The 26,347-nt window shown below is 46.7% G+C and overlaps 1 protein-coding gene and 1 non-coding gene across 2 annotated transcripts; one reads left to right on the top strand and one right to left on the bottom strand.

Moving 5' to 3' along the window:
* Window positions 1–727: 727 nt before the first annotated feature.
* On the top strand, window positions 728–800 carry TRNAF-GAA (transfer RNA phenylalanine (anticodon GAA)). Its single transcript has one exon. It is a non-coding gene; the product is annotated as a tRNA-Phe (tRNA).
* Window positions 801–4,757: 3,957 nt separating this feature from the next.
* On the bottom strand, window positions 4,758–25,462 carry LOC149366598 (thioredoxin-like). Its single transcript, XM_089551396.1, has 5 exons — window positions 25,281–25,462; window positions 18,846–18,950; window positions 15,993–16,052; window positions 13,908–13,973; window positions 4,758–6,141 (listed from the first exon to the last, which is right to left on the bottom strand). Exons 1-5 carry the CDS (start codon window positions 25,305–25,307, stop codon window positions 6,079–6,081), a joined length of 321 nt encoding a protein of 106 aa, XP_089407522.1. The 5' UTR covers window positions 25,308–25,462; the 3' UTR covers window positions 4,758–6,078.
* Between the last annotated feature and the right edge of the window lie 885 nt (window positions 25,463–26,347).

Genomic DNA, 26,347 nt, shown 5'->3' on the forward strand with positions numbered 1-26,347 from the left:
GTGCATCATGAGGACACTATAAACTGAAAGGAGCAAAAAGGGTGTAAAGCTGTCCTCTAGCGCACACCCTTTTATACAAGGGTGTGCGCTAGAGGAAAACTTACTCACTTTTTACTACCATATAGGGCGCATTTCGCATTCCTATGGAGGCGAAATGCTAGAGGCCCGTGTGCTGTGCGATGTCAGTGCAGAACCCCAGGTGGTCGAAATTTTCGGAGTTCTTCACTACGGCGTCCCTCATAGCCTGAGTCGCTCTGGGACGTTAAACCCCATAAACCATTCCGTAAAAATAAAAATTGACAGATGATTACGATAGTCGGTAATGAGAAATTTCAGCGCAGTCCTTCACTTGTTTTCAGGCCACCTGCCACGGCTGGAAGGTAGCCTGTAGTGTTCCTGTAGGAACACTAGTAGCCTGCTACGCTCCTAGCCACTTTCCGGGGTTTTCCAGTGCCGGGTAACCTTCCAGTTGTCCATCCCTCCGCACTCACCGTGGTAGGTGGCGTTTCGCCTTTGCGAAATGTTACGCCGGCAATGCCGACGACTCAGACGGAGAACGCAGGAAAGGCGCCCAAGAGCCGCGCTCTCAAATTACGTTTGAGGCTTGTTGCGTACATGGCGAAAATCAGCGAGAGCTGCCTAAGCATTCTCAATAGCTTTTCACCATTGCCCCTTTTCACGACTGCCTCAATTCTTCGTTTGCAGTACGGCTCAGCGCTGCCATCGCGCCGAAATAGCTCAGTTGGGAGAGCGTTAGACTGAAGATCTAAAGGTCCCTGGTTCGATCCCGGGTTTCGGCAGAGCGTAGGTTTTTTTTTTTTGCTAGCTTTGGTTGCGCCGTCGAAAAGGACAGCGCAAGGAAACTTCTGCGCCGTGGCAGGTACGCGCCGTGGCAGGTACGCGCCGTAGGGTCCATCGACGCATGCGCAGACAGCACTTTGCGGAAGCGGTCTTTGGTAGCGATAGGCGGATCACGCATGCTGAAACTATTTTTAGAACGTTATCCTACAGACTAGAATCTGATAATCTCGCAACCAGACTGAATGCGCCGGCGGCACGCAGTTCTTACCGCCGCTACATCCTAGGTCGATCAGTTCAAATTGATTCCTTGCCAAATCGATTGTTTTTTAATTCTCCGTTCTTTGCCATTGGCTGAAGCGACGCCACGCCTTATGCTTGAGCCAATAACGAAGAGGAGGAGGAGGAATAAACTTTATTAGGAATGTTTGGTCGTCGTTAATCTACTGACGACCCAGGCGGCCTCCATGAAGGGGCGACCTCGAGGATCCAATTTGCAATGTTCGCTTGTAATTCTTTGTTTTCATTGGATATAATTTTATCCCAGCTGTCAGGGCTATGGCAGGAGCTTCCTGGGGGGGGGGGGGGGGGGGGGGGCAAGATTTCCCTTGCATCCGCAGAGAATATGGTCACCGTCTGCGTCATCAATCGCGAAGTACGGGGAATTAAAAAAAACAGCAGAAATCGGCTACAGAATCGTTATATTATACCGCCCAAGTCGTCATGTTCTCGGAAGTTTAGAATCCAGCGTTGCATCCGCAACACGACGCCGCCTGCGAGGCAAACGTGATGCAAAATCAAAGTTCTCTGCTTTTGAAAGGGAACCGGCACCAGTGGACAGTTACACGCTAGTGAAAAAAAAAAAAAGACAAGTGGTTCAACTCTGCTGAACCGAGTTTTCACGTAGCGAAAGCAAAGCGCACAGTTCCGGTATATATACTCCATGCCTCGACATCACAACTGCAAATCGAATCACGTGACCCAGCGCGATTAAGTGAGGTGGTGCAGCACCAAGGAGGACCCCAGATGGTAAGGCAGATATGTGCAACCATTACTTATCTTAAGGTCATTCGTAGGCTCACGGCTAAATGTGTGTTAGCTATCCTAGTGTAGCTTTCGCTACAGAAGTTCTCCGGGACTGGCGCAAACCTACAGGAGTGCTCTGGTCGATGAACCCAACAAAAAAGGCACGCTTGTCAGGTGGTTCTAGCATATATGGCATAAGATGTACCCCATGGAAGCCCTACGTTGTGACGTCCGTCTTTATTACTCCATTTACGGCAAACTTTGAGACGTAAGAGAACATGACTGCTGTCACTCGTCATCCGTTACTTAAGTGGGCTTCAATAGACCTTGACGTTTTGAAACTGCCGCGAGAACTACGGTTATGTCCGCCTGGATAGCCGGCGCCGCTAAATCCGAAAGCGGCGAGTTTGGAGCAGCTTAGCGCAGTATTCCCGATTTTTATCAGGGTGGCGCAAGAGTGGGGTTTCTTTACTGTATCGTTATCATTCAGATCTCAGTACAGTTTTTTTTTTAGTCAAAGATAGTTCAACAAAAGGTAGCTATAGAAGAAAATCACATGCCACCAGAAAGATCCCAGCCCATGACCTCAGCACGTCGCATAACGCGCCGGTTGAGCTGAGGCAGTGATTGAAGAATGGCAGGAAAAATTAGGTTTTCACCTAGCACAGGTGCACGATTACACGCGTACCCAAGAATTTTGTACTTAATACGGACTTCAGGCACAGAGTAGTATAATTTCAAACACTTACACATCGCCGCCATTAGTCGCTTGATGAAATCCACACTATAGCACAACTTCAAAAAAAAGAATAGCACTTACTAACACTGGGTCGCGGCTTCCTGTATTACTCCGCTGGCCAATCGCAACAGTGAATGAAACCAGCTTTTTAATGTTTGGCTATATCAAACAATCCACATATCAAAATTCTAGAGCTTTCATAATTTTTTTCCTGTGATAAGCTTCTTGTTCAGGTAACAAGAAACGGTTAAGCGTGGAATACTTTTTCATTGTGGAGGAATTCTGTGCACGGAGCTGAATGTGGGCGGAGCATCACTGCAGACTTAAAGGTGCAGTGAAGAGGAAGCTGAACTAGTCTTTTTGCCGCGGGAACTCGACCTACACGTTCCGAGCATTCTTAGAAACTCCGACTTATTGCCCTGTGTGGCCGATTTCCATAATTAAATCGAATTAACGTCCGGCTCCCGCCTTTATTATTTGAATTCTCCCCGTACGGTGGGCAGAGTCGACCAACGCATGCCTTTCAGCCAGCTCCATGGAGGCTTTGCTTTGCTTTATTTTGTCTTTTAGGTTTCCGTGAATAGTTTCGTTCGCAGATGATATGGCCGCAAAATAAGCCCGCAGAAATAAAAATACATGCAGACTATTTGCCACTGCGGACTACTCCGCCGATGGTAGAGCGGCAAGCCGCCACGGGACTCGGTGAAAGGCACTCCAAGCGTTGGTCGATTCTGCCCACCGCACGGGACGAATTAAAAAAAAAAAAAGGCGGGAGCCGGACGTTAATTCGATTTAATTAGGGAAATCGGCCACACAGGGCAATAAATCGAGGCTTTTAAGAATGCTCGGAACGTGCAGATTGAGTTCCCGCGGCAAAAAAGACGAGTTCAGATTCCTCTTCACTGCACCTTTAAGCTGTATCAAACTATATCAGCAATTATTTAGCGGTCATAGGGGATTACCATGGGGTGGCCAATGCACGCTAATCTCCAAAGCATCATTTCAAAGAGGTAAACGCAAGCAAAAGTTTCATGTCTAAACTCCTCGAAATTGTGCACCTTCACAAATGGCAGGGATGAATGCTCTGCAGGTTACTACTGTACCATTTTAAAGAAAGTTCCATTTATGCTATTTAGGTTTAGGGGACGGTTATTCCAATATCTGCCGTGTTGCATAAATGCTAGAAAAACGACAAGAAATATATAAATGTTTCATGAAACCAAGAAGTAACACTGTGGAACATTTCAGGGTTACCCGGCTGCTTAAATTTTTTCTCCTGCCCCACTCCGGACTTCAGCTGCAAGAAAGGTGGCTCCATTACTTCGCACTGAGATAATGGAGTTTTTTTTTTGTTTAGTCAGTTCTTGGCTTGTACTTCCGATGCTTGTGCATGAAAAGAGGTTCTTAAAGGGGCTGCGAAACACTGCTTGAGGGGATACCGGCTATACTTCGGGTGGATTCTTCATGTCACACAGATGCTGACTTAAGAATTACAGGAATCGATGCACAGGAACGGGAGTTATTCAGGGAAGAAATTTCAAAATACAAGCAAACAAAACGCTGCCCTCAACTCGATTTTGGCGGGGCTTCCCACTCCTATTTCGCTCTCCCAATGACGGCACTTGGCGCAACCAATCAAAACAGCCAGCCAGAGCACGTCGCGGAAGTTTGTACTCCATGGTTGCCTGCTCTCTGTAACTCGTTCTTGCCGAGACTAGCAGCGTCATTTCCATGCCAGAGCGCCCCATGAATTAGTCAAGCTTCTCTGAAGTTTGTAACTGATGGCTGCTTCAGAATGAAAATTTCCCTGCTACAAAGTCTGCTCCAAAACATTCTCAGCCATTTCCACTAATGCTGGTTGGTTGGTTTATGGGGTTTAACGTCCCAAAGCGACTAAGGCTATGAGAGACGCCGTACTGGAGGGCTCCGGAAATTTCCACCACCTGGGGTTCTTTAACGCGCACTGACATCGCACAGTACATGGGCCTCTAGAATTTCTCTTCCAAAGAAATTCGGCCATTGCGGCCGGGATCGAACCCGCGTCTTTCGGGTCAGCAGCCAAGCACCATAACCACTGAGCCACCGCGGCGGCTGCTACTCGTTCACTAGTGCTTGCACATGTGATGAGGGCAACAGCACTTATACAGAAGTGCATTACAAGACAAAAAAAGGAAGAGAGGAAAAAGACGCCTCGTGAAGCATAAAAGAGCCTTTATAACAGTACAAAAATCAATGCCAACACACATCACAGCCTAGCCACATGAAATATGGCAAAAACCAAGAATGCTGAGCAAACTCAATCCGATAAATCACAGCACCGGAAATTCCTACAATAAAAATGTCGAAGAATACCGTATAGTTGCATGTTTCAAGAAAGCTTCGTGGTATACTTTGCGACCATTAAGGCTTAATCAACAAATATCGGAAAAAAATTCAAGTGCATTTTAATATCCGCGACTCTTCAAGCAGCAATACTTAGGGCGCAGCTAGCTAGAACCCACAACTAGCATCTTGCACAGCTTATAGTAAAAATGGTCCAAAATGGAGCAGTATGTCGAGTATGAATAAGAAACTTTAAGCACTGCACAATGAGCAGCCAGCGGAAAAGTGTTCTAGTGAACCAACATGTACTAAATGGAGGCGTTAACTGATGTGATAGAATTTTCAACCTTTTCTCTATACACTTCTTTCGAGCACATGGAGAGGGCAATACTTGAGGCTTAAAAAGTAGTCACACTACGACAATAGTTTGCACCAACCATCCTACGACTAGCATCGGAAAAAACTTGCGGCACACAAATGCAAACCAACTTTTACAAGCATCTTAATGCTCAAGTTGCCGATAACAATTGTATACATGCCTATACCTTCAAGTGACCCAGAAAACAGGGAACATGTAATCACTCAATCAAGCTGGCTATAAATCTATCAATAAAAAACTACTTCCACTAGCGATGAACAGCTAAAAACGAGCTACTTCCAAGTTTACCAAGACCGGCTGCACACAACGCAACTATGCATAATGCCCTTAGGACTCTAGGTCTTCAACTGTGTTATCACCTCAGCTAGTTAAGGACCAGCGAACAAATTTGAGAGAACTGGTTGCAGCCATGAAGAAGCAAGCATTGCTGAAGAAGTGCAAAGGCTAGTCACTGTTGTGGACGGCAGCGGAGGCAAGCGCGTGCACTGTATACATGGGTTAAGGCGCAGTCAATGTTCCTGCTGACACTGGAACTGCAGCAGCTTTCCATGCTGGCTTAGGTGCTCAACACTTGTGGCTACATGGCTATGTATCTCGATTGGACCATTCGTTTTTTTTTCTTAATACGATGCAGGTAGTATGTGTGTACATGTGCGACATGTGGCTGGCATAGGAAATGAGTAGGAAGGCATGAACGACGAGCAAAACAAGGAAACCAAGGAAGGCTGTTGTAGCGTGCTCGTTGAGAAAGCCGCCCGGGCTTCTTTCCTGCTTCCTCCAACAGCCCGTGGCTGGCTGGCAGTGGCGAGCCCGCCTACTTGTACTTCTCCAGCATCTGCTTGATCATGTCCTGGTTGGCACCGGAGATTTCATCAACCTAGAAAAGCGCACGCCAGAGTGATTAGTTCTCTCTGCACTAACAAAGCACCATCTCTTACTCGAAGACAGCCTTCAGTGCTTCCGTTAAATGAGTGGTCACATACGACCTCCAGTTCTGGTTTCTATGTGCAAGATGTGGAAGATCCATGGGCAGAAGCTTGCATGGATACCTCGGCAACATCACGAGTGCTCACTCAAGCTCACTCAGAAAAGTTTGCTCGACCTATGGGCTCACTCAAACCCAGACTTGCACAGGCACAGGCTCAGCAACTCATCTGGACTCTGAATCGCAACTTATCAGGGGTCAGCCCCTTGTAGCAACTCATGACCAATGCTCCCGGTGCACGAAAGAGCGGCAGCCGAGGTCAGATATGTGGTGCTGCGTCTGCTGGAAATCTGGCCCCCCCAAACGGTTAACTCAGATGTAGTTTGAAGGAGAACCATGTCAAAATCCAATAGACACCTTGCTGCCATGTTTTCTGATTCGCTACTAACCCTTGGAGATAGTGGCTGTCGGCCGTGTATCAGCACATCCCTTTGGAAGCCCATTGGCACGTCACTCATCTTTAGCCAATTTAAATGGAGTCTCACCCTTCCAGTCCAAATGTGCGTTCCCCTCACTTCCATTCGTGCGGTCCTGTGCGCCAAAAACGCGTTCTTATTACGGGTTTCTTGTTCGTGCGATGAAGCCTCCTTAAGCGAATGCCGTGGGCTGAGGGGGCTCCACCACTACAATGTAGCACCTGGGAAGGATGCCACAGAAGGCCTTACTATCCTCTCTCACCCGACATTCTTATCTGGCAGGGTTCAATAGAAAACCCTTGAAGAAGGCCAGCAGGAAAGAAAAGCTGTAAAATGAGGATGCCGAGGTTGACGAGTGAAGTCACAAGAAAGAACTGAGTCCGGAATGACCACATACGAGAGAACATGAGAGGCACAGGCACTGAAAGAAAATTTTCAGAAAGAAGGCTGTGATGGTTGGGCCATGTAATTACGAGGCGCAACAAATACATCAGAAAGAGGGCGATGAGACTCGAAATTGGTGGGAAGGAGTTGCCCAAGAAGAGGAACTTAAATCCTTCAGTGCCTCAGAAAACAGTGCTGCAGCAACAGAACTGTTTCAACAGTTGTCTCGGGATTTCCTTCGAGACAAACTCAGTTACAGGGCTCATGACACCATTTTCAGACCCAAGCTGTTTACTGCATGTTGTGTGCTATGCCTCTCTGAACAACCTGGGAAAATATGAGCTCATTTGGTGCAGAGAGTAATTTGTAAATGAATCGTAAAAGTTCTCCTGAACTGCAGGGCAGCTGGGAAACTCTAGCACACTAGCGGTCCATGATGACACAAGCTGATGGCCACAAGCATGCGTGTGACTGAACGACTGATTGCGCATAGAGGGCACAGGGGAATGAGTTGTTCGGGCTAGGGGTGAAGGGGGGCAAATTTGGAAAGACGATGTGGGGTCGTTAGAGTGCTGAGGAGACAACTCCCCGCGACAGGGCGACAAAGACAACAAAGGCGTACGGACTCGAGTAGGTGCGTGCACGTGGCACCTTTGCAGCAGACGGCGCTGTCGGGTCATGAGTTCACTTAGGCTGCTTCAGTATGACCATCGCGGCTAGGAGGAGGGGCTTAGAGCAGATAACTTCCAACTGCGATTTCTAGCTCAAATGCATGCGCAGAGTCCTACTTCATTCTTAAAGGGGCTCAGAAAGACATCAACTCGCTCTGGTGTTGTCATGACCACCTGAGCCAAATAATACACTCCTACATGCAGCAGAGAACCTACAATCATGCGCGAAAGTTGGCAGGCCCTTCCCGGCGACTTTTTCACGCTTGTACACTCCTCCGTTGCTCGCAGCTACGCGTACAAATTGAGAGGTGGATATTGGTTAGATTCTTTGAGATGTCAGGCAGCTACCATGGCTGCAGCCAGTAAGCTGCGTAGCTCTGAAGGGTCCAGAACCTCTGTACCCCGGCAGTGGAACCAGCAGAGGAGTGCAGACCTTTCAGCATGTAAAAGTGGACAGGAAAGGAAAAGGTGCAAAGACGCTGAAATTGAAATTTTGACTACGGATAACTTTGCTTCAACAAAGCACATTAAAATATTCTCGCAGGATATTAACGAAGTGGAGTCTAATATCCGAGGCATACCACAACTTTATTGGAGCCTCTTTAAGTATGCATAATAACATCATGGCTAGTAGCCCCTACATAAAAATTCAGGGGGCACTTTGACAGTCTAAAGTGCGTAGAGGCGAAAGCCTTTTCTGCAGCGACAAGCGCATGCGTAGTAGGGAGAAGCGACTAACTCAGTGACATCATCAGCGGCATTGGTAATGTCACCACTGGATGACTTTATACCTAATTAATAACTGATTACTAATTAATGTCTAAGTACTACACAATGTACTTAATGACCAAGCATGAGCATTCATGGCTACGACATACTACACCACCGATGATGTCATCAGTTTGACAGCTATAGTGCGACAGAATTTTGGCCGACAGGATGAGCCGTTAAAGGCTTTCGCCTTAAAAACCACGATTTGTTGGTAGACCATGTCACGACCTCCTTTAATTGAAAGAGAAGCTGAACAGTTCCAGTCCCTTCAGTTTCCCATATAAACAATACAAACCACACATGAATCTGTGCCCATTACTTATTGTTACCACACAGAGCTACAAGTTCATAACTGAAGAGGGTTGATTGTGTGGACAATTCTTAACCTGCGAAAGGAATGATAAATAGTGGTGTGCGAATATCAAATTCTTCGAATATGAATCGAATACGAATACTTGGTTCCTAATATCGAATCGAATATCGAATAATCAAGGACAGACGCATTTAACCACTAGAAAACATTTTTGAGCACCCAAGAACATCACAGTTCAACTATCGATGATTAAATGAACACAAAAGGTGTGTGTGGCTGCACAAAAAGTATCAAAGTCTCGAACATTATTCTTAGAAGAGTGGAAATATCAGAGAAGATGGCTAGTACACAGCATTGATTAAGGCTAGCTTGCCATCAGTACGAACGCGCGTTGATGGGATGAACATAAAAGGTTGTCGTGAAAGAAAACCCACAGCTCCACATGGTCAGGCAGAAGCAGTTCCCTTCTAGCTGAAACGACTTCTCCAGCCACAGAAAATGCCCTCCCACTTGGCACTGAACTGGTACGTATTGCGAGGTACTTCGTGCACAGCTCTGACTATACCAGCTTCGCAAGTATAGTCACAAAGAAGATCACCAGCGCAGTCAGCTACGGCATGGCCCTTGGAGGAAGGAATGCGTATTGCTCTGGGCGCCGCCTTGTTGTTACGTCTCTGTCAATAGAGCTTGCGGACCGAAATGAACGCCGGTGCTCACAATGAATATTCGGCTAGATACGAATATTCGCGTCGTGTCGAATATTCGAGACAACACGAATACTTGGATTTCGAATCGGTTATGAATACTAAAAATATATTATTCGAATTATATTCGAAAATTTCGAATATTCGCACACCCCTAATGATAAATCTTGAGTGCCTTTAATGTTTTGGTTTATGGGGGTTTAAAACATTCCCAAGTGACTCAGGCTAGAGATGCCGTAGTGGAGGGCTCCGGAAATTTCGACCACCTGGGGGTTCTTTAACGTGCACTGACATCGCACGGTACACGGGTCTCTAGAATTTCGCCGCCATCGAAATTCGGCCGCCACGGACAGGAACATAAAATTAGGCAAATTCTGCTCTTATATGTGATAACAGGTCATAGCAACTTGAGAGCTGTGAGCTGTCTTTAACAAACTAAAGGACAACATGAAACGCAATGTCCAAAGAACACCTAAACAAACTGAAACGTTGACTGCAGATACAGTGCAGCAGACAGGAATAGGGAACTGAGGGGGTTGTTATGACACACGTATAAGGAGAGCCAACAGTCAATGAAACTGTAGAAAGACAGGGTTCTCAAATTTTATAAAAGCAAAAAACTTGACTTCGGTCTCATCCAAGGAAGCCATCATGCAGAGAACTATTGCGTTGCAACTCTCTTAATGACCGCACTCTTTTCTACCACCCTTCTTCCATCTTTATTCCTCTATTCCCTCCCCTACGCACAGTAGCATGTCAGCAAATATTCATGCAGGCTAAAATCTGTTTACCATTAAAGAGCTCTCTCTCTCTCTTTGGAAAGGTGGACATCTGGGGACTGGAGTCCTGGGGCAACCTTTCTTTTCACAGCCATCTCTGGCACATGGCACTATTGCAATGAGGCTTTGTCTACATGTCAATGCCTCTCTAGTGCTAGTGTGCATGAGATCTGCCAGCGAGAGCTTCGCTCGCATGGAGGACATTCAGTGGCACACACACCATGGTGAAGAACGGAACATTTTGAGAGTGTAAATGCACCAGACATGTTGGCGCTGTATTATTGCCGATATTGCACAAACAGAAAAGTGCACTTTCTGCATTTCAAGGGAAGTCTTCTGCAGTGTTTCAGATTAGTGCACCATGCTTTGCACAGTTCCGATTACCTACAGAAAACGTAGGCCATTAAGCAGAGAAAACAATCACATGGTACTACAGTCGAACACGGATATATTGAGCCCACATATATTGAATTATTGTCTGTATCGAACTCGTAAATTATCCCCTTGAAAATTCTGTGTAAAAGTATAGAAATTCGAACGTTTATATTGAACGATATTTTTACCCGCCATTGGATATATAGAACGCCGCGCGATCTCGGCACTCGCTGCACACACGAGCTCCGCGCCTCCCCCGAAAGACTCTGAAAATGTGAGAGCGAGGGGGAGGGAGGCTCGGACTGTACTCCCGCTGTGCACGCGCTCCGACTTGCGGAACAGCTTTTTTTTTTCCTCTCTCCCAATGTCTCTCATCCTTCCCCCGCGTAACCATAGTGATTGGCTCGGAAAAGGTAGCCAGGAACAAAGGCGCCGGCGGCCTCCTCCTTTTGCCTTTTTTTTCTTATTGCTTTTTCACGAGTTTTGCTCAGCCAACCACAGCTCGTGCCTTTCGTACGTCGCTGTCACCCTCGGAGGTGGCCATCGCGAGCGCTTTGTTGGCGGAGGCTGCGCACGTGAATTGTTGTGTTTTGTGCGCGTTCTTGTGTTTCGTGTTCATTATTGTTTTGCGTGCGTCTCACGACACGTGTGACTGGATCGTGGTGAGCTGACGCAGAAGCAATGGCCGCAGCAAGCACAAGCAGCGTCAAGAAGCGCAAGAACCTGGACTTTGCGACAAAGCTGAAAGCCATTCAGCGTGTTGAGGCGGGCGAGAAAAGTGCGACAGTGGCAGACGACATCGGGATTCCTCGGAGCACTCTAAGCACTTTGTTAAAAAACAAGGCGGACATAAAGTCGAAAGCGGCGGAGCAACGAACGTCGGGAGCTTGTCGTGTGCGCGCTCCTGCCCACGAGAAAGTTGAAAAGGCTCTCTATGCGTGGTTTTTAGAGGTGCGGGCTAAGAACATTCCGGTGGATGGCCCAATGCTAATGGCTAAAGCCATTAGCATTGGGCCATCCACCGCTGCACTGGTTTGCCGCTGCACTCGGTGATGACAACTTCGCCGACAACACAGGGTGGCTGCAGAGGTTTAAGAACCGCCATAAGATAGTTGGCAAAACCATTTCTGGGGAAAGCGGAGCCGTCATCAGCCAGGATATCCAGCAGTGGATTTCGAAGGAATGGCCGGAAATTTGCGCGGAGTTTTCACCCGCGGAAATCTTCAACGCCGACGAGACCGGGTTGTTTTGGCAGATGCTGCCCAGCAAGACGCTCGACATCCGGGGCAGCACGTGTCACGGGGGCAAGATGAGCGTTCCGCGTGAGCGTTCTGCTCGCTGCTAATATGGATGGCTCTCAAAAGCTCCAGCCCTTTGTGATCGGCAAAGCAAGGGCACTGCGCTGCTTCAAAAACTGTAAGCAGCTCCCCGTTCGCTACGCCTTCAATAAGAAGGCGTGGATGACGCGTCAGCTGTTTACAGAATGGCTGCAAGCGTGGGACGCCGAACTGGGCAAGTCGGGGCGTCACGCTTGCCTTCTCGTCGATAATTGCTCGGCCCATCACACCACCTGCGAGCTCGAAAACATCGCGCTCAAGTGGCTGCCGGCGAACACGACAGCGAAGTTGCAGCCGCTCGACCAGGGCGTCATTAAGTCGTTCAAAGTCGGCTGCAGGAGGCGACTCATTGAGAGGCTTTTGGTGAACCTCCGCATGGGCACCGAGCTTAAGGTTGACCTGCTGGGGGCCATTCAAATGATGACGGGCGCCTGGAGAGACGTGAAGCAGGATACCGTGGCCAACTGCTTCCGGAAGGCAGGCCTCGTGACGGCCGAACTTCCCGAAACCTGCGAAGACGGTGACAACGAGCGCATGGACGACGCATTTCACGAGTTGTTGTCCCTTTTCCCGGCTGCCGTTCCAGCCGAAGTGTCTGCTGACGATTTTGTGAACGTTGACAGCAATGTTCAGGCTGTTGCAAGCCTCGCCGACGAGGACATTGTAGCTGCAGTCGCAGGGACCCAGGCCGACAGCTCGAGTGGCGACGAAGATCGTCCGGACGAGGGGGCGGCTACACGCTCGTACTCCGCCGCTGAAGTGGCGGCCGCGTTCAGCTTGATTCGCCGTTGTTGCGGCGACATGGAAGGAACCGGGCTTTCGCATCTGAACAGCCTCGATAAGATCGAGGTTGGCGTCTTTAATTTCATTTGCAAGGCGAAGAAGCAGACCACCATAAGCGATTTTTTTTCACGCAAATAAAGCATTACGTTGCGTCGTGTGTGCGGAAATAATTGTCATTCTTGAATGCTCCGATCGGTAGGTCATCGTCCGCCACAGGTAAAGTCTCTGGGCCTGTATGTTTTTTATATCGAATTTTCAATATATCGAATTAATTCGCGATCCCCTTCGAGTTCGATATATCCGTGTTCGACTGTACAGATTCAAAACCTGATAAGGTATGCAGGTCATTTATAACCACACTTTGGAGCATGCCTAGTGTTGTTGACAGACGCTCGTTCTGAAGACTTGAAGTGACATGTTTGTGTGAACAGACAGAGGTAACAATTCAAAAACTAAATAGACTATGATACATATACATACACTGCAGAAATATGTGCCAAGAGGCACTTTTCAGCCCTCATGAATTTCAAACACATACTTTTGATGAGACCTTACTTGAATGCCCCTCTACTCATCTTCAAAACCTGACCTTCGTCTACAATAAAATAGCTTCACTTCCACAAAATTCTGTTCACGAAAAGCAATCTGCATTGACCATGCTGAAACCCACTCACAGCTATGGCAAGAAGACTTGGTCAGACCGCCAAATGATAAAAACTGCTCTCTGTGGCGACGCATTACGAGCTGCCATTCTGGTGTTTTCAGAACTTTTTACGCTCACGAAATCTGACCCCACTCTGCTAAGTAAGCAGATCGTGTGCGTGGCTGTACTTCACCACAAAATGAGCAATGAGTTTGGATGACCTGTTTCAATCACTTATGCACTACAAACACACCAGGCCAACACGCATTAATAAAATGAAAAACTTCAAGTTATTGTATGTCAAGCCAGCTAGAGCCACAGAAAACAGCTTCGTCAAATTCAGCCAGCTGTGCCAATGCCAGTGTTCTGGTCCAAAGACTATGCTGATTCTGATACATGACAGCAGAATTGCATTTACGCCCCACTCTACCGCATGCGTGAGGCACAGAAACAGGAGGCTGCTTCCGTTTCCAGCCTCTCACCTTTTCTTTCTTTTTGATGAACAGGAACGTCGGCATGCACGAGATTTCGTACCGGGATGCAATTTCCTGGGAGAGAAAAAAAAAAGAAGCGATGCTGGTGATGCCTCAAGCTTGCACAAGCACGACGCATAAGCTTCAGAACACACAGGGGTAGAAGTGTCAGCTCTGTAAACACTTTTTCACACCCCTGTCCACTCTCTTTCATCTTCCCTTTCCCACTTGCCCTCTCCTCTAAAAGTGGAAAGGGAGATTTTCCTCTCAATTCTGCCACCTGCCAACCAAAGCTTCAGAAGGATGGACAGATATTTCCAATACGGACATTTTATTGCAAATGCAATAAAAATCACTGTCTGCATCCAATCCTCAACTGATGTTCTGTTGCTGTCTGCTGAGGTTACACCTGAAATGAAAAACACAAACAAGCAGCTAGGCAATGGATGCTAAGCAGTGGAGGATGAGAGTCATAAGCACTGTTTGTGCTTATGACTCTGTTTTGTTGTTTGTTAAATAATACACTGCATTTTTTTGTTCAGTACCCGATTGCTTTTCCTTTTTATGTGTGAATATACTGTTTTGTTGTTTGTTAAAAGTATGCGGAGCATAACTGCCTGTGTAATTTTCGTCCGTTTGTTTTCCCTATATTTCAAAATGCACGGATCATAGAAATGCACGTACATCACCATGCCTCGTTGTGTTTTTCTTCTATGTATAAATATGACCATGGCCATACTTTCTTGTCCCCCCCCCCTTATGTAATGCCCAAACCAGGACCCTTAAGGGATAATAAATGATGATAAATGATGATGATAAATTAAAGACCTTGCGACAGTGAAATGAGCTGCCTACAGGCATGGTTACTCCCTGCAAAATAGCCCCTCCCCAAAAATGGTGGAGCACTCCATTTCACAAAAAGTCTAGAACTTTGTGGCAAGTTGCAAATGAAAGCAATAATGATAAGCTCTCAGGACAAAGTTCAGTGTCACAAAGCTCATTCAGTTTAGTGGCTTTTAGTCATCTAGTGCGAACTGTTTGGTCCCACCTCTGTCTTCAAATGAATACGTGTAGCATGCTCCATTTCATGAGTTGCTGTCTCTCCTTGGCCTGAAGCAATATTTGAGACATAAGTAATGGCAATTTTTCCTGCTTTCAAAGCTGCGACTCAACATCATCAGCCTGACTGCATTTACCGTAGGATAAAGGCCCCTCCCATATTTCTCCAGTTATCTTTAAGTTGAGACTACTATGCAACATTACACCGCTGCGCAATACCAAGATGCTCTGTACCTGCACTGGCTAATCGTTCGCACTCCACTACTTTTTTGCTAAACACAACTGGCATTCCGACAAACAAGCTCAGTTGTCAACAAGTAGAAAGCATTGCAGAATACAGAGCATCTAAATGCTTTTTGTTTGGTTGCAATGTACAACTGAGCAGTGTAGCAAGTATGTTCGCTGGTGTTTTGCTGCTATTGGTTTCGTGTTTGGATGCGTTCCTTCATTATGCTAGCTTCAGGACTCTCTGTATCATTGAATGCTTCCACAGGTCTGCCCCAATTATGTACACGATGCACAAACTTGTTATGGTTTGGTTTGTGGGGTTTAACGTCCCAAAGCGACTCAGGCTACGAGGGACGCCGTAGTGAAGGGCTCCGGAAATTTCGGCCACCTGGGGTTCTTTAATGTGCACTGACATTGCACACTACACGGGCCTTTAGAATTTTGCCTCCATCGAAATTCGACCGCAGCAGCCGGGATTGAGCCCGCGTCTTTCGGGCCAACAGTCGAGCGCCGTAACCACCGAGCCCAAACTGTTTTCATGTTTGTCACCCATGACATGAAATTTCAACAAACCAAGCTATGAAACAAACCCTCAACACTTCCAAATACTTGCTAAAAACACTGGCCACTTGTCTTAGCTGCAGGCTTGGTTCAGCAGCTCTACTTCAAACTGGCAAGAATTCTGAGACAAATTCTTCCCATTTTCCTCCTACTGTTTCCTTAAAGGGGCCCTTAGGATGGCCCTCTCTTTCAGAAGCAACAGCTAATACAACAGTAATTAGCACACAAAAGTTCGTCAGGTCTCACCTCATTTTCATCAACGTCCACCTTGAGGAACACTACCTCTTTGTAGATTTCAGACTGTTGCTGCAAGGAGGAAAAAATAAGAACACATAAGGTACACCACAGACACTGATTGTTCAGATATTCCCCTGCACAGTTGCAACTGCTGTTTTGATGCATGAAATGTCTGAATGCATTTGTAAGACAAAACTGAGCATTTTCATACAGACAATGAGGGCACGAAATCTGATTGTGCAAAAGTTTGCCAGTCTAGGAAAAATTTGAATGGTTGCTACCCTTTCCAGGTGGTTCATCCCTATTTGTGTACATAGCCTGAACACTGCCAAATCCTCGCATGCCGGGCTCAAAGCTCACTAATGTGGGCATAATAAAAACGCTTTGAAATGTGAAAAGTTTTGACTACGGTCATCTCAAGCCAAGCGTGTGGAATGATTGCAAATTTCTTTTCTGAAGAGGGACCCGTTAGTGCCATATGGTAGCTCTAGCACGGCTTCGCTAAGCGCATTAAAATGCCTGAAATATGCTGATTTGTTCGCATGTGAGAGGAATTAATCAAAAGGAGTTCAACTGAGACCCTGACAGCAGTGCTGAGTCATGATGTGAACATAGGACTTGAGAGAAATTGCATACAGTCGATGTCTGTTAACATGACTGCAGTTAAGATGGATTTTCTGATAAGATGAACAAAGTGAGACTATTTAGTTGCTTCCCCACAGGATTCAATTTTTCAAAAATCCAATTAAAACGAACTGTTTTTGTGCTCGATTCGGTCAAGACGAACTTTCACAGCGGCTGCGAAACCCAGCGACTCTTGTGCAACGGTGCTTAGAAGCGCAACTTTCTTCACATTTCGAAACTGTCAACTTGAAAAACCCCTAACTCAACTTCTATGATAGGCAGGTTCATTTTAGCCTTATTACACTCGCTTATGACATGAAAAAGCAATACCGTGCATTTAAGCAAGTTTCTTTCAGCAAAATTCCTTAAATACTTTCTCCAAGACCTGCATAAGTGCATGGAGGCTTATTTTACATTCAACGACACATTTAGTACCACGAGCGTTGCATAAGTATGACTTCGCAATTTTTTTTTTTTTTTCCAAAGACCATGGTCCCTTTGTCATTGAATAGCTTCTGCGGTAGTGTTGTGCAAGCACGCTCATGATTGCCACTGAAGTCTACGAGAATTTAGCTTTTCAAGGGTTGACGAATCAGTGCTCAGCTGCAATCTAAGTTGTACTTAACGCATCATGAGTAATTGGTTACTTGTTAATCAATTACATTTCCTTGTAATTTTGTAATAAATTGATTACTTTTTCAAACGGTAACGTTTCCGTTAGTTCAATTACCTTTTCTGTTATTGATACTCGTAATCAGTTACTTTTTTCCCAAAAACAAGTTGTAACTAACGGTACAACTTTGAGAACCTCAACCTGACAGCAAACACAGGGTCTTTCCTTCGCAGCAGAGCGACAATGGACCGGCTGTGGAAGAGCGACGAAAACTTCGAAAAACAACTCCTGAAAATTAATGTGTAACAAAACACCAAGCACACCACAATGGTTCATTGTAGTCTGTGTAAATCTGTGTTATAGCCATAAAAGTTGGATGGAAAATAATGCAATAGTAATCGATTACTTTTCTGTAATTGTTCAGGCACTATTCTGGAGCTGTAATTGATGACCAATCAGTTACATGTTAGAAAGAGTAATTGTAATTGCCACTGGTTATTTATTTCCTGTAACATGTAGTACAAAACTGGCTGCAATCAAGTCGCACTTCCTGCCAAATTTACCGCAATCCCATTCCATTTGCACACCTTCCCTTACTCTTCCATTTTTAAGGCTTCGTTCCTTCCCTATAAATTCTTTGGGAAAGGTTTCCAAGTTTCTGCACAAATGAACGGACCGCTGAGCTAGTATGGCCACATGGAAGTGCTCTGATCCTGGCGCCATTTTCAGGTGCCACAATTTGATGTCAGCGCACTTGTGTGCAGTAGTTTCTGAATCTGTTCTTGCACACGCTCGCCTACAACCGCTAGAACACTTATAGAAGAAGAAAAAAAAACAACAGCAGAGAACCTTGAATCAGCTTATACAGCAGATTACGAATGACAATCCTGGCAAACTACATGACAAAGTGGACTGCTATGCAAAGACGTCCATGTTAAACGCTGATTGATGTCAAGAGACAGCAGCTCAATCGTTGCTCAGATAGCCTGCACAACTACCACAATGGTACACTATAAGCTTTTTATTTCTAGATCTGCCCCCGAAACACTGTCTGCTTACGTTAAGTTGACACTCTCAGTGTTAACTAATCTTGTGCTTTTTCAAATAACTTCTTTATTTCCTACGGCGCAACTGCCATTTCGACAAATCTCCCACCGTGACTGAAAACCAGCAGTTGTAGGCCAGATGGATTCAAGCAGCGTCATGAATAACAAGCAGCTATGAAAGTGGACAGACGCAGAAAGACAGAGCAAGCCTAACGATTCATGCACTTGATCCAAAAGCCATTACAGTATGGAGCCAAAAAAAAAAAACTGCAGTCACAAGATGCCAATTGCATTCACACAGCACGGCACCTCGCGTCGCTGCTGCAGACCTCATTTCTCGCACTACTGAACAGGCAATGCACTGCGTCAGAACTCGCAGCCGGTGAAATGAGACACAGGCACTTGAATGTTGCCATGGCATAAAAGCAGCAAAGCAGATGCTCCTAGAGTCGACACAGCTGTCCGTCTTAGTCCGACAGTCGAGTCAAGGATAGTCTGCAGTTATTGTGCGCAGCATGCCAGCTGTAAGCGTGGCTATAAAAATGCTACCTGCCCTACAGCAACTGGAGCAATGCGTACCTTTAGGAAGGGTTCAATCATCTTGCAAGGCCCGCACCACGTGGCGAAGAAGTCCACCACCACCAGCTTATCACCGGCATCCTCCAGCCTCGTGTCGAAGTCCTCCTGCATGTTTAATATACCAACAAGATGTGAACAGTGAAACAGCATATGCTTTGCCACCACCGAATTGTTTCGAGCACAATTTTAGCGACAAGCTATGCAAATGATGGATGCTAAGTTGAATAAAGTGAATGCTTTGTTTGGTTGGTTTATAGGGTTTAACGTCCCAAAGCGGCTCAGGCTATGAGGGACGCCGTAGTGGAGGGCTCCGGAAATTTTGTCCACCTGGGGTTCTTTAACGTGCACTGACATTGCACAGTACACTGGCCTCTAGAATTTCGCCTCCATCGAAATCCGACCATGGCGGCCGGGATCGAACCCCCGTCTTTCGGGTCAGCAACCCAGTACCATCACCACTGAGCCACCGGGGTGGACTAAATGAATGCTTCAGTAAAGGATAGCTCCAACTTGATTGACCACCAGGTTTCTTCGGTGCCATTCCAATTATTCTATATGGCCTGTACAAAATTACCAAACTATGCTTTCCAGCATCACATCAGTTGAGCCACTGTGGCAGGTACAAGTTCAGCATAATGCTGCAGAAAACCATGAATGCGTGGAGCAAACGTGGACTTCCATTACTTAGAGAGGATAGCCTAGCCTAACTGGCAGCCTCACTAAGTATGCTGTGCTTAGTTCCCAAAAACTAGCAGTCTCAGACGCTACGTTTAATTACTTTTCATTAACTACCAGCAAAATTTATCTAAACTGGCCGGCCTCAACCATGGCATCGTTCCTATGTCGCTCAGTGTTCAGATACTTAAAGGGCCCCTGAGGAAAACTCAGTCCATTTATTGTTCTTAGTAAAAATAGATTCTTTAGCTCTCTCCGGCTGTGCTGACATTTGTCTGGCAGCGAAAGAGATTTACTGGACTTAAGAAACTTGACCGACGATTACGGTACTCTCTAATATAAAATTTAAGTGCAGGTTGATATCTTGAGGCAGAAAACTGACAACGCTTGAGCTACCTTTAAGAGCATAATGCGAAGCACTGCCGCTTTGTTGCACAAGGTCTCTAAACTATAGCACCGAACGAATGCTGCTCAGTGGTCCAAAGCGGTGCGGTGCAATCCTTGCCCGGTTGCGGCACACTGTCGCGTGTCTGCTCCTCCCCGCAAGAACGCATTGCAACGTGGCGGTGGCGTTGTAAACTTTTATTAAAGCAAAGGTGCTCAGCCCCTCAGGGCTTTGGGCCCCCGCAAGGTCCCACTCGCGATAAACGTGCTCGTCTCATTGTTTCGAGGAGGAACGCTGAAACCACAAAGAACATGTCTTCGTTTGGAGTGGGCCACAAGGTGTGTGGCCCGCACATTCAGAGTAGTGTGCACTCATTCCCATGGTAAAAGGCGAAGACTCCACAAACGGCCCTCCATAGACGCTCATGTATGTGCTGGTTGATGGTTTGACTATCGATTCATGGCTGACTTAAGTTGCAACAACCAGTTTTGTGGCAGATATTACACTGACTCAAACACTGCCATCCACGCATCTGTTTGACAATTAAGGGGCTCACAAGCTTTGCGCAAGAAACTACCTTACTTAGGCAAGGTAGTGAGTCATTCTTCACAAACCCTCCAACGTGTGCTGCCTGAAATGGAGGGCGTACTGGCGCAAAGTGAATGCGACCCCTTTTGCCTACCTCAACCGTACCAACCTCTTCCACTTTCCACCGTATGCTTCTGCCTTTCTCTCTTCCACTGCTACCCCATTAGCCTTCTCACTCTCACCCTCCTTTCGTTGTTGCCCCACACTCTTCGCTTCGCTACAGCTCTGTCGATCATGCTGACGACAGCAACGACAACGTGCAAGCCATGAACGAGTGCCTAAGAGCTGTGCTCTAAAAGCTTTCTGCTAGTCAATACAAATTAGTGATGTCCTTGCCAAAAAGGATGGGCCACTACCTTTTGAGATAAATAGTGGCATCGCCTAGACGATGGGATGTGTACTCGAAAATAGGTATCAACTGATACATTTGACGTGCGAAATCGGCTGGTGACGGTTACACCTGTATTTCGTTTTCTGGTCTTTTCTAGGTCATAAAAGCTCAGTTTTCAGTGAAAGTGCTCCCTTTGTGATCAGAACACATTGACACATTGACCGATACAGGCCGACTCTTATTTCTCCTTAGCATCCCCTTGAGAGCCACTGGGTTTGCCTGGGTTTGCGCAAGTCATTTCCGTGCTTCCTGGAATGTTGTGTATTAATTTTAATGGTAATTTCCTTCTCTTTCTTCCAGGATGGGCATGAGCTAGAATACACAGACAGGGTGGTCCCCTTCACAGTTAGAGCACTTTGGCCCTGCTTTGCAGACATCGGATTCATGTTCATTAGATGCACATTTGGCACAAGTTTGGCGGCCACGACAACTCTGGGATCCATGGCCACGTCTCTGGCACTTGAAACACCGGCGAGGATTGGGGATGTATGGTCTGACTGCTATTTTCATGTAACCTACTTCTATGGTATCAGGGAGTTGGCTGGAGGCGAAAGTGAGAACTAAGTGCTTTGTTGGCATTTCTTTGTCATTTTTTCTGATCTTTATGCACTGGACATCAGTCACACTTTAGTCAGACCCTCCAGCATTTCGGCTCCAGTCAGGGGGAGAAAATCTTGTTCTGAAATAATGACGCCTTCGACAGTGTTGAGGGATCTATGGGTACTAATGGAAACTGGTATTTCGCAAAAGGTCACTATGTTTGTGAGCTTTGAATACTGTGCTTTGTCTTTGATCTGGAGGAGCAGGTCGCCATTGGTCAGTTTCGAAACCTTGCAGCCAAGGCCCAATGATCCTGTGAGAGATTTGGAAACTATGAAAGAAGAGATGATTCGTGCTTGCTCTTCTGCTACCTCACTATGTACGACGTGGTATCTGAGGAAGATCTTTTTTTGCGGGAACTGCGCACTGACATCGGTTCACCATCGTTTGTGAGGGCGATCATAAGTTGAAGAAAAGGAATCCATAAAAAAAAATTGTTAATCAGCTGCGGTGGCAGCTACCCACCATGGAGCTAGTACGGGGACGAGACAGGAACTTGCAAACAAGTCCTGGCCACGCCAGCTGTACACCGCAACTATAACCAAATATGGCGTAACTCAGGTGGGTTCGAAACACAAGGTTAACCTTAGCCGCCCATGAAAAAAGAAAAACCGAGAAACGAGGAGGTGACAGGACAGTAGTGAGGAAGAAGATAGGAAAGTGAAAGATAGAAGGGAGGACAGGAAAAGGCTAGGCCGGAGGTGCCGTCTACAGGAAGCTGGGGCCAAAGTGGTGTGTTGCCTCCACCGAGGGGCAATAAGGAACAAGAGGCCTAAACCACTGCTCTAAGGAGCGCGGGATATGATGTCACTGCAAAGAGATGCGAAGGAACCAAGACTGAACTGCTTACAGAATGAAAGGAAATTTCTCACCCATGAAAAGGTGAAAGGGTGTAACCTAATCGAAATGTCTAGAAAATCAGTGAATACACAGACGCTCTGAAGAAGTGGAATAAGTCGTTTGAAGGTCAGATTATCTACATTTTGCAAGAAAGTTCCTTCACGAAGCCATGTTGGTTATAGCGGAGCAGTTCATCAGTTTTCAAGCGCTGCACGATACTTTAGTGAAACATCTGCCAAAGATGCTGGTCATTATGAATACCTACCGCCAAACTTGACAGGGACAACATTAAAGTTTAAATTTGTGTGGTATTTACGGGGGATTGTTTCAAGACTGGTTACGTCTCTCTAGATACACTGTTTGTGATTGGATACATTCCTCAAGCAGATATGCACCATTTTCAGGCCTAGTGCGTGCACTTATTTGCAAGTGCTGCGGACTTAGCATGAAACAGTAGTTTCACTAAAAATGCAACAGGAGATTCACTCAAGGGGATGAGAAAAAAAAAATGGAGAGCCCAAAATAAAGGGCAACAAAAGGAGAGTAGTGCGAGTTTACATCCTGAGCAAACAAACAGAAGCAGCCGCATTGTCTTTGTGAGAGTGCTGCCATTAGACATGCCGTGATGGCATGTTGGTGGGCTCGGCCAGACACGTGCATCCATACTGCGTCTAAGAAACATTAACAACACTTAATTTTGAACAATGCCAAGCAAGGGTGTCTCACAGACTGCCTTGAGAGCATATATGGCTCGCTGAAAAGTACACTTAATACGTGTAAATTGACCTGCGCCCCTATACTTAACGCACCAAGAAGCTGGTACTTACCCGTTCCCTCATTCTTTTATGCACTCCCGTGCCAAATCAGAGGTCTATTACCTTTTGACTTGTACTTTTCCTACAGGTATGCACAGATGAGTATTTATTCCCATCTATAGTTTGAGATGAACGTCGTGCCACTGCAGTAATAACTGAGTACAGGCTATCAGCATTTAGACACCTCTGCCTAGCTAGTGGGCAAGTGAGAACAGCGTACTTATGGAACCCATCATTTTACCTTTGTAGTTCTCATTACAGTCACACGAAAAATTGCCTCTGGGTATGGTTTGCCCACATGCCTAGTAGTTGCATTTACAAGTTTATGAAAGTAGCTACATGAAGTTGCGTATAATTCAGTCACTCATTTTAATCAAGTACAAAAAAGTGCAGCATGAGCCAACGACATTGCACAGGACTATGAAGCAGGCAGCACTGGGGATTACAAATCGGGTATTAATTCAGTTTTTTTCACCCCCAAAATTGACTACGATGTTCACCTGATCAGAAAGAAAATGCTTCAGTGATTCAATATGGAAACACCGACATATGAGCAGAATTAGACAAAAAGCAATCTGATATGAAAGTGTTGTGAAGGCTGATTCGTAATATATGTAAACGGGAGGTGTGCTTTCTGAATACAAAGGCCTCCTAATGCTAACAGCAAGCATGCATCTACCACTGCACGTGTCCTTGAGTAGCTGTACAGAGTTATCCCAGCGCCCTTACATCTGTCCGAGTAATATCTACTCCATGCTCTAGAGAAATGGCAGGTAGGAAGCAGCTAACGTTTTTCGCTTCAACCGGAAGTACAATACCCAACCTCTCTACACGATCACCTGCTTCGGCCACGTCCTTGCCGCTCCCCAAGTTTATCTACTAACGCCGCTCCAAAAGGTTCCGTTTCCGGTCGCCACTTCAGGTGGGTAAAGTGTGTCGCGACGTACCGCAAACAACCAGCGCTAAATATACCTTCGTCGCCTCTTCCCGTTGCGAGCCGACAAAACCGCGAAGAGTAAACTACGCTCGAGAGTCGGGCGGGCGAAGCAAAATTAGGCGCGATAATGTGCCGATAACGAAATACTCTAACAGCCTTTTCTTTTCTGACGTCAGCATAGGTGAGGCAGACGAGAGTGGGCGTGCGAGACACGAGTGTCTGGCGAACACGCTTACGCCAGCCGGATCTACAATTCTTCGCTTTTGTCCTTGAAACTAGCCACTTCAGCACGAAGGAACGCCTGAGGCGCGAGAGAGCGCCATAAAACTTCGCACGACACAAAACGCCGCTCCATTGCACACGAGTAGGAAACTGCAAGGCACCGCAAGCGAAGGAGACACGGAACAGGAAAGTCGGGACGGAAGAAAAAAATCAAGAGCCGCCAGACAGTTTCGAAAGGCACGTCGGCCACAAAACGCGTCACATCCGATTGAAGTTACAAAAGCGAGATGAGCAACTACTAAAAGAACCAAGAAAAACCACCTGCACACACAGCTGGCAAGCGTCCGAATTTTTTTTGTACACTTATTCCTTTCGCGCTGTTTTTCTTCCGGTTTTCCTACTTTATTCGTTCTATCTCGCGTCTGGGCCCAGACGCCGAGACAAGCAATCAAGCAGAAAAAGAAAGATCGCTATCGCCTCGCTGTGTTTACAAAGCCGAAATGCGGTCAAATAAATACACCACCCACAATGCACTTAACACGAACATGAGAGGGATCAAACTCCGCGAATAGACATTCGTCGCGTGCTCGGTGACAACAGGATCCCCTCGCGCCAGCTCGCGCTTTGGTGAACGCATGCATGAATGAATGAAACGCTGCCGGGGAGGGGGGCGGCTGCCCGCGAGTCTGGCGCCCGCCCACCCACGAGCATGCGAGGCTATCCAACTCGCTCGTTGAAAATCATTTCCGAGCCGGCGTTAAAGCAGCAACTGTGGATCTCGCAACAACAAACGGCAAGACCTCGCATCAAGCGAACATCTCGCCTGGAAGGCTTTTCTCTCGTGAAGCCGCTAAACACCTTTGAAAGAAGGGCCACGGCTAACTCTGGTTAGGCCTACGCGCCGACATCGACGAAAATCGGCGCGACTGCTGCGAACTTCACCCCCCTGATCGAGTCTCGCGGGCCAGTACGGGTTTCTTACCGTGTTCTCGACGATTTCGATGACCATTTTGGCAGGACGTAGGAGTCAGGTGAGCTGACGAGCTTGTCCTAAACACAACACGTTGAGTTAGCTCGAGCAACGGCACTCCAGCAAGGAACTTCGACAACTCCGGGAAGGCGCGGGGTTTTTTTTCTTTGCTTCGCAAGCGCGGGAAAGGACGTACTGGGCGATTGGTCGAGCGTAGGTCACGTGGTTCCGGCTTCTCTTGGCCCGGTTGCTACGGCAACAGACGCAGCCGATCATCGGGTCAAGCACAAAATCGATTCCGTCGGAAGCGAAGTTATACTTCCACTCGCTTCTCTACCCTTGCTTTCCGTTCGACGAGCAAAGACGCACAAACTACGGGCAACCGTAAATCAATCCGGGTTGCCCACTTATTTCTCTTGCTCCTTGGGCACGCGAAATTCGCCTTGTTCCGCAGCGACATTAATCTTTGAAGAGGTCAGCCTGCGGTGCTGACGCCGTGGCTGACGTCGCTTTGGTGACCGGGTATGGTCAGTAACTTCTTTTGTTTGTTTTACATCTTTTTAATATCATCAGCGCAGGGAAAAGAAGCAGTAAAGGGGGCCACAGAACTCAAGCTTTCGTGCAGACAATGGAAACCCTCATGTCGAAAAAGACACATGTGTATAAGCCGCACAACTTCGACGTACAGACAAATAGGTCGTACCGTTCGGCGGCAATGCCATTCTTTTTGTCTGCACCTCTAAATTAGTGCTTCTTGAGGAAAGGAAATGGCGCAGTGACTGTAACTGTTTCAGATGGAAGAAATTGAAAAAATTATTTGTCATGTTCTGGTCAGCCAGTTTTGAACTAGTAAGATCTCAAAGTTTCGTTAATTATACTGTTGGATTGGTATGATGGCCGTAATGCCTGCAGCCAGCTTTGAAAAACTGAGAACGTCGACACAAAAGCCATGATCGCCGTTTTGCGATAGCAGCGCCACCGCAAGTGTTCTTAGATCGCGCGAAGTTCAAACCACCTCTCATGACTTCGTTGTTAGTCGTCGAGGGCTATGTACTCTCGACCACTTAACGCGACCTCTT

This window comes from Amblyomma mixtum, chromosome 1, assembly GCF_055824585.1.
Source record: "Amblyomma mixtum isolate Tamu chromosome 1, ASM5582458v1, whole genome shotgun sequence".
Classification (NCBI taxonomy): Eukaryota; Metazoa; Arthropoda; class Arachnida; order Ixodida; family Ixodidae; genus Amblyomma; species Amblyomma mixtum.

Coding starts and splice junctions, on each gene's coding strand:
- LOC149366598 (XM_089551396.1), bottom strand. CDS start 25,307: ATGGTCATCGAAATCGTCGAGAACACG. Junction 18,951..25,280: donor TCGAAATCGTCGAGAACACG/GTAAGAAACCCG, acceptor TTAAACATGCAG/GAGGACTTCGACACGAGGCT. Junction 13,974..15,992: donor TGGACGTTGATGAAAATGAG/GTGAGACCTGAC, acceptor TTTCTCTCCCAG/GAAATTGCATCCCGGTACGA.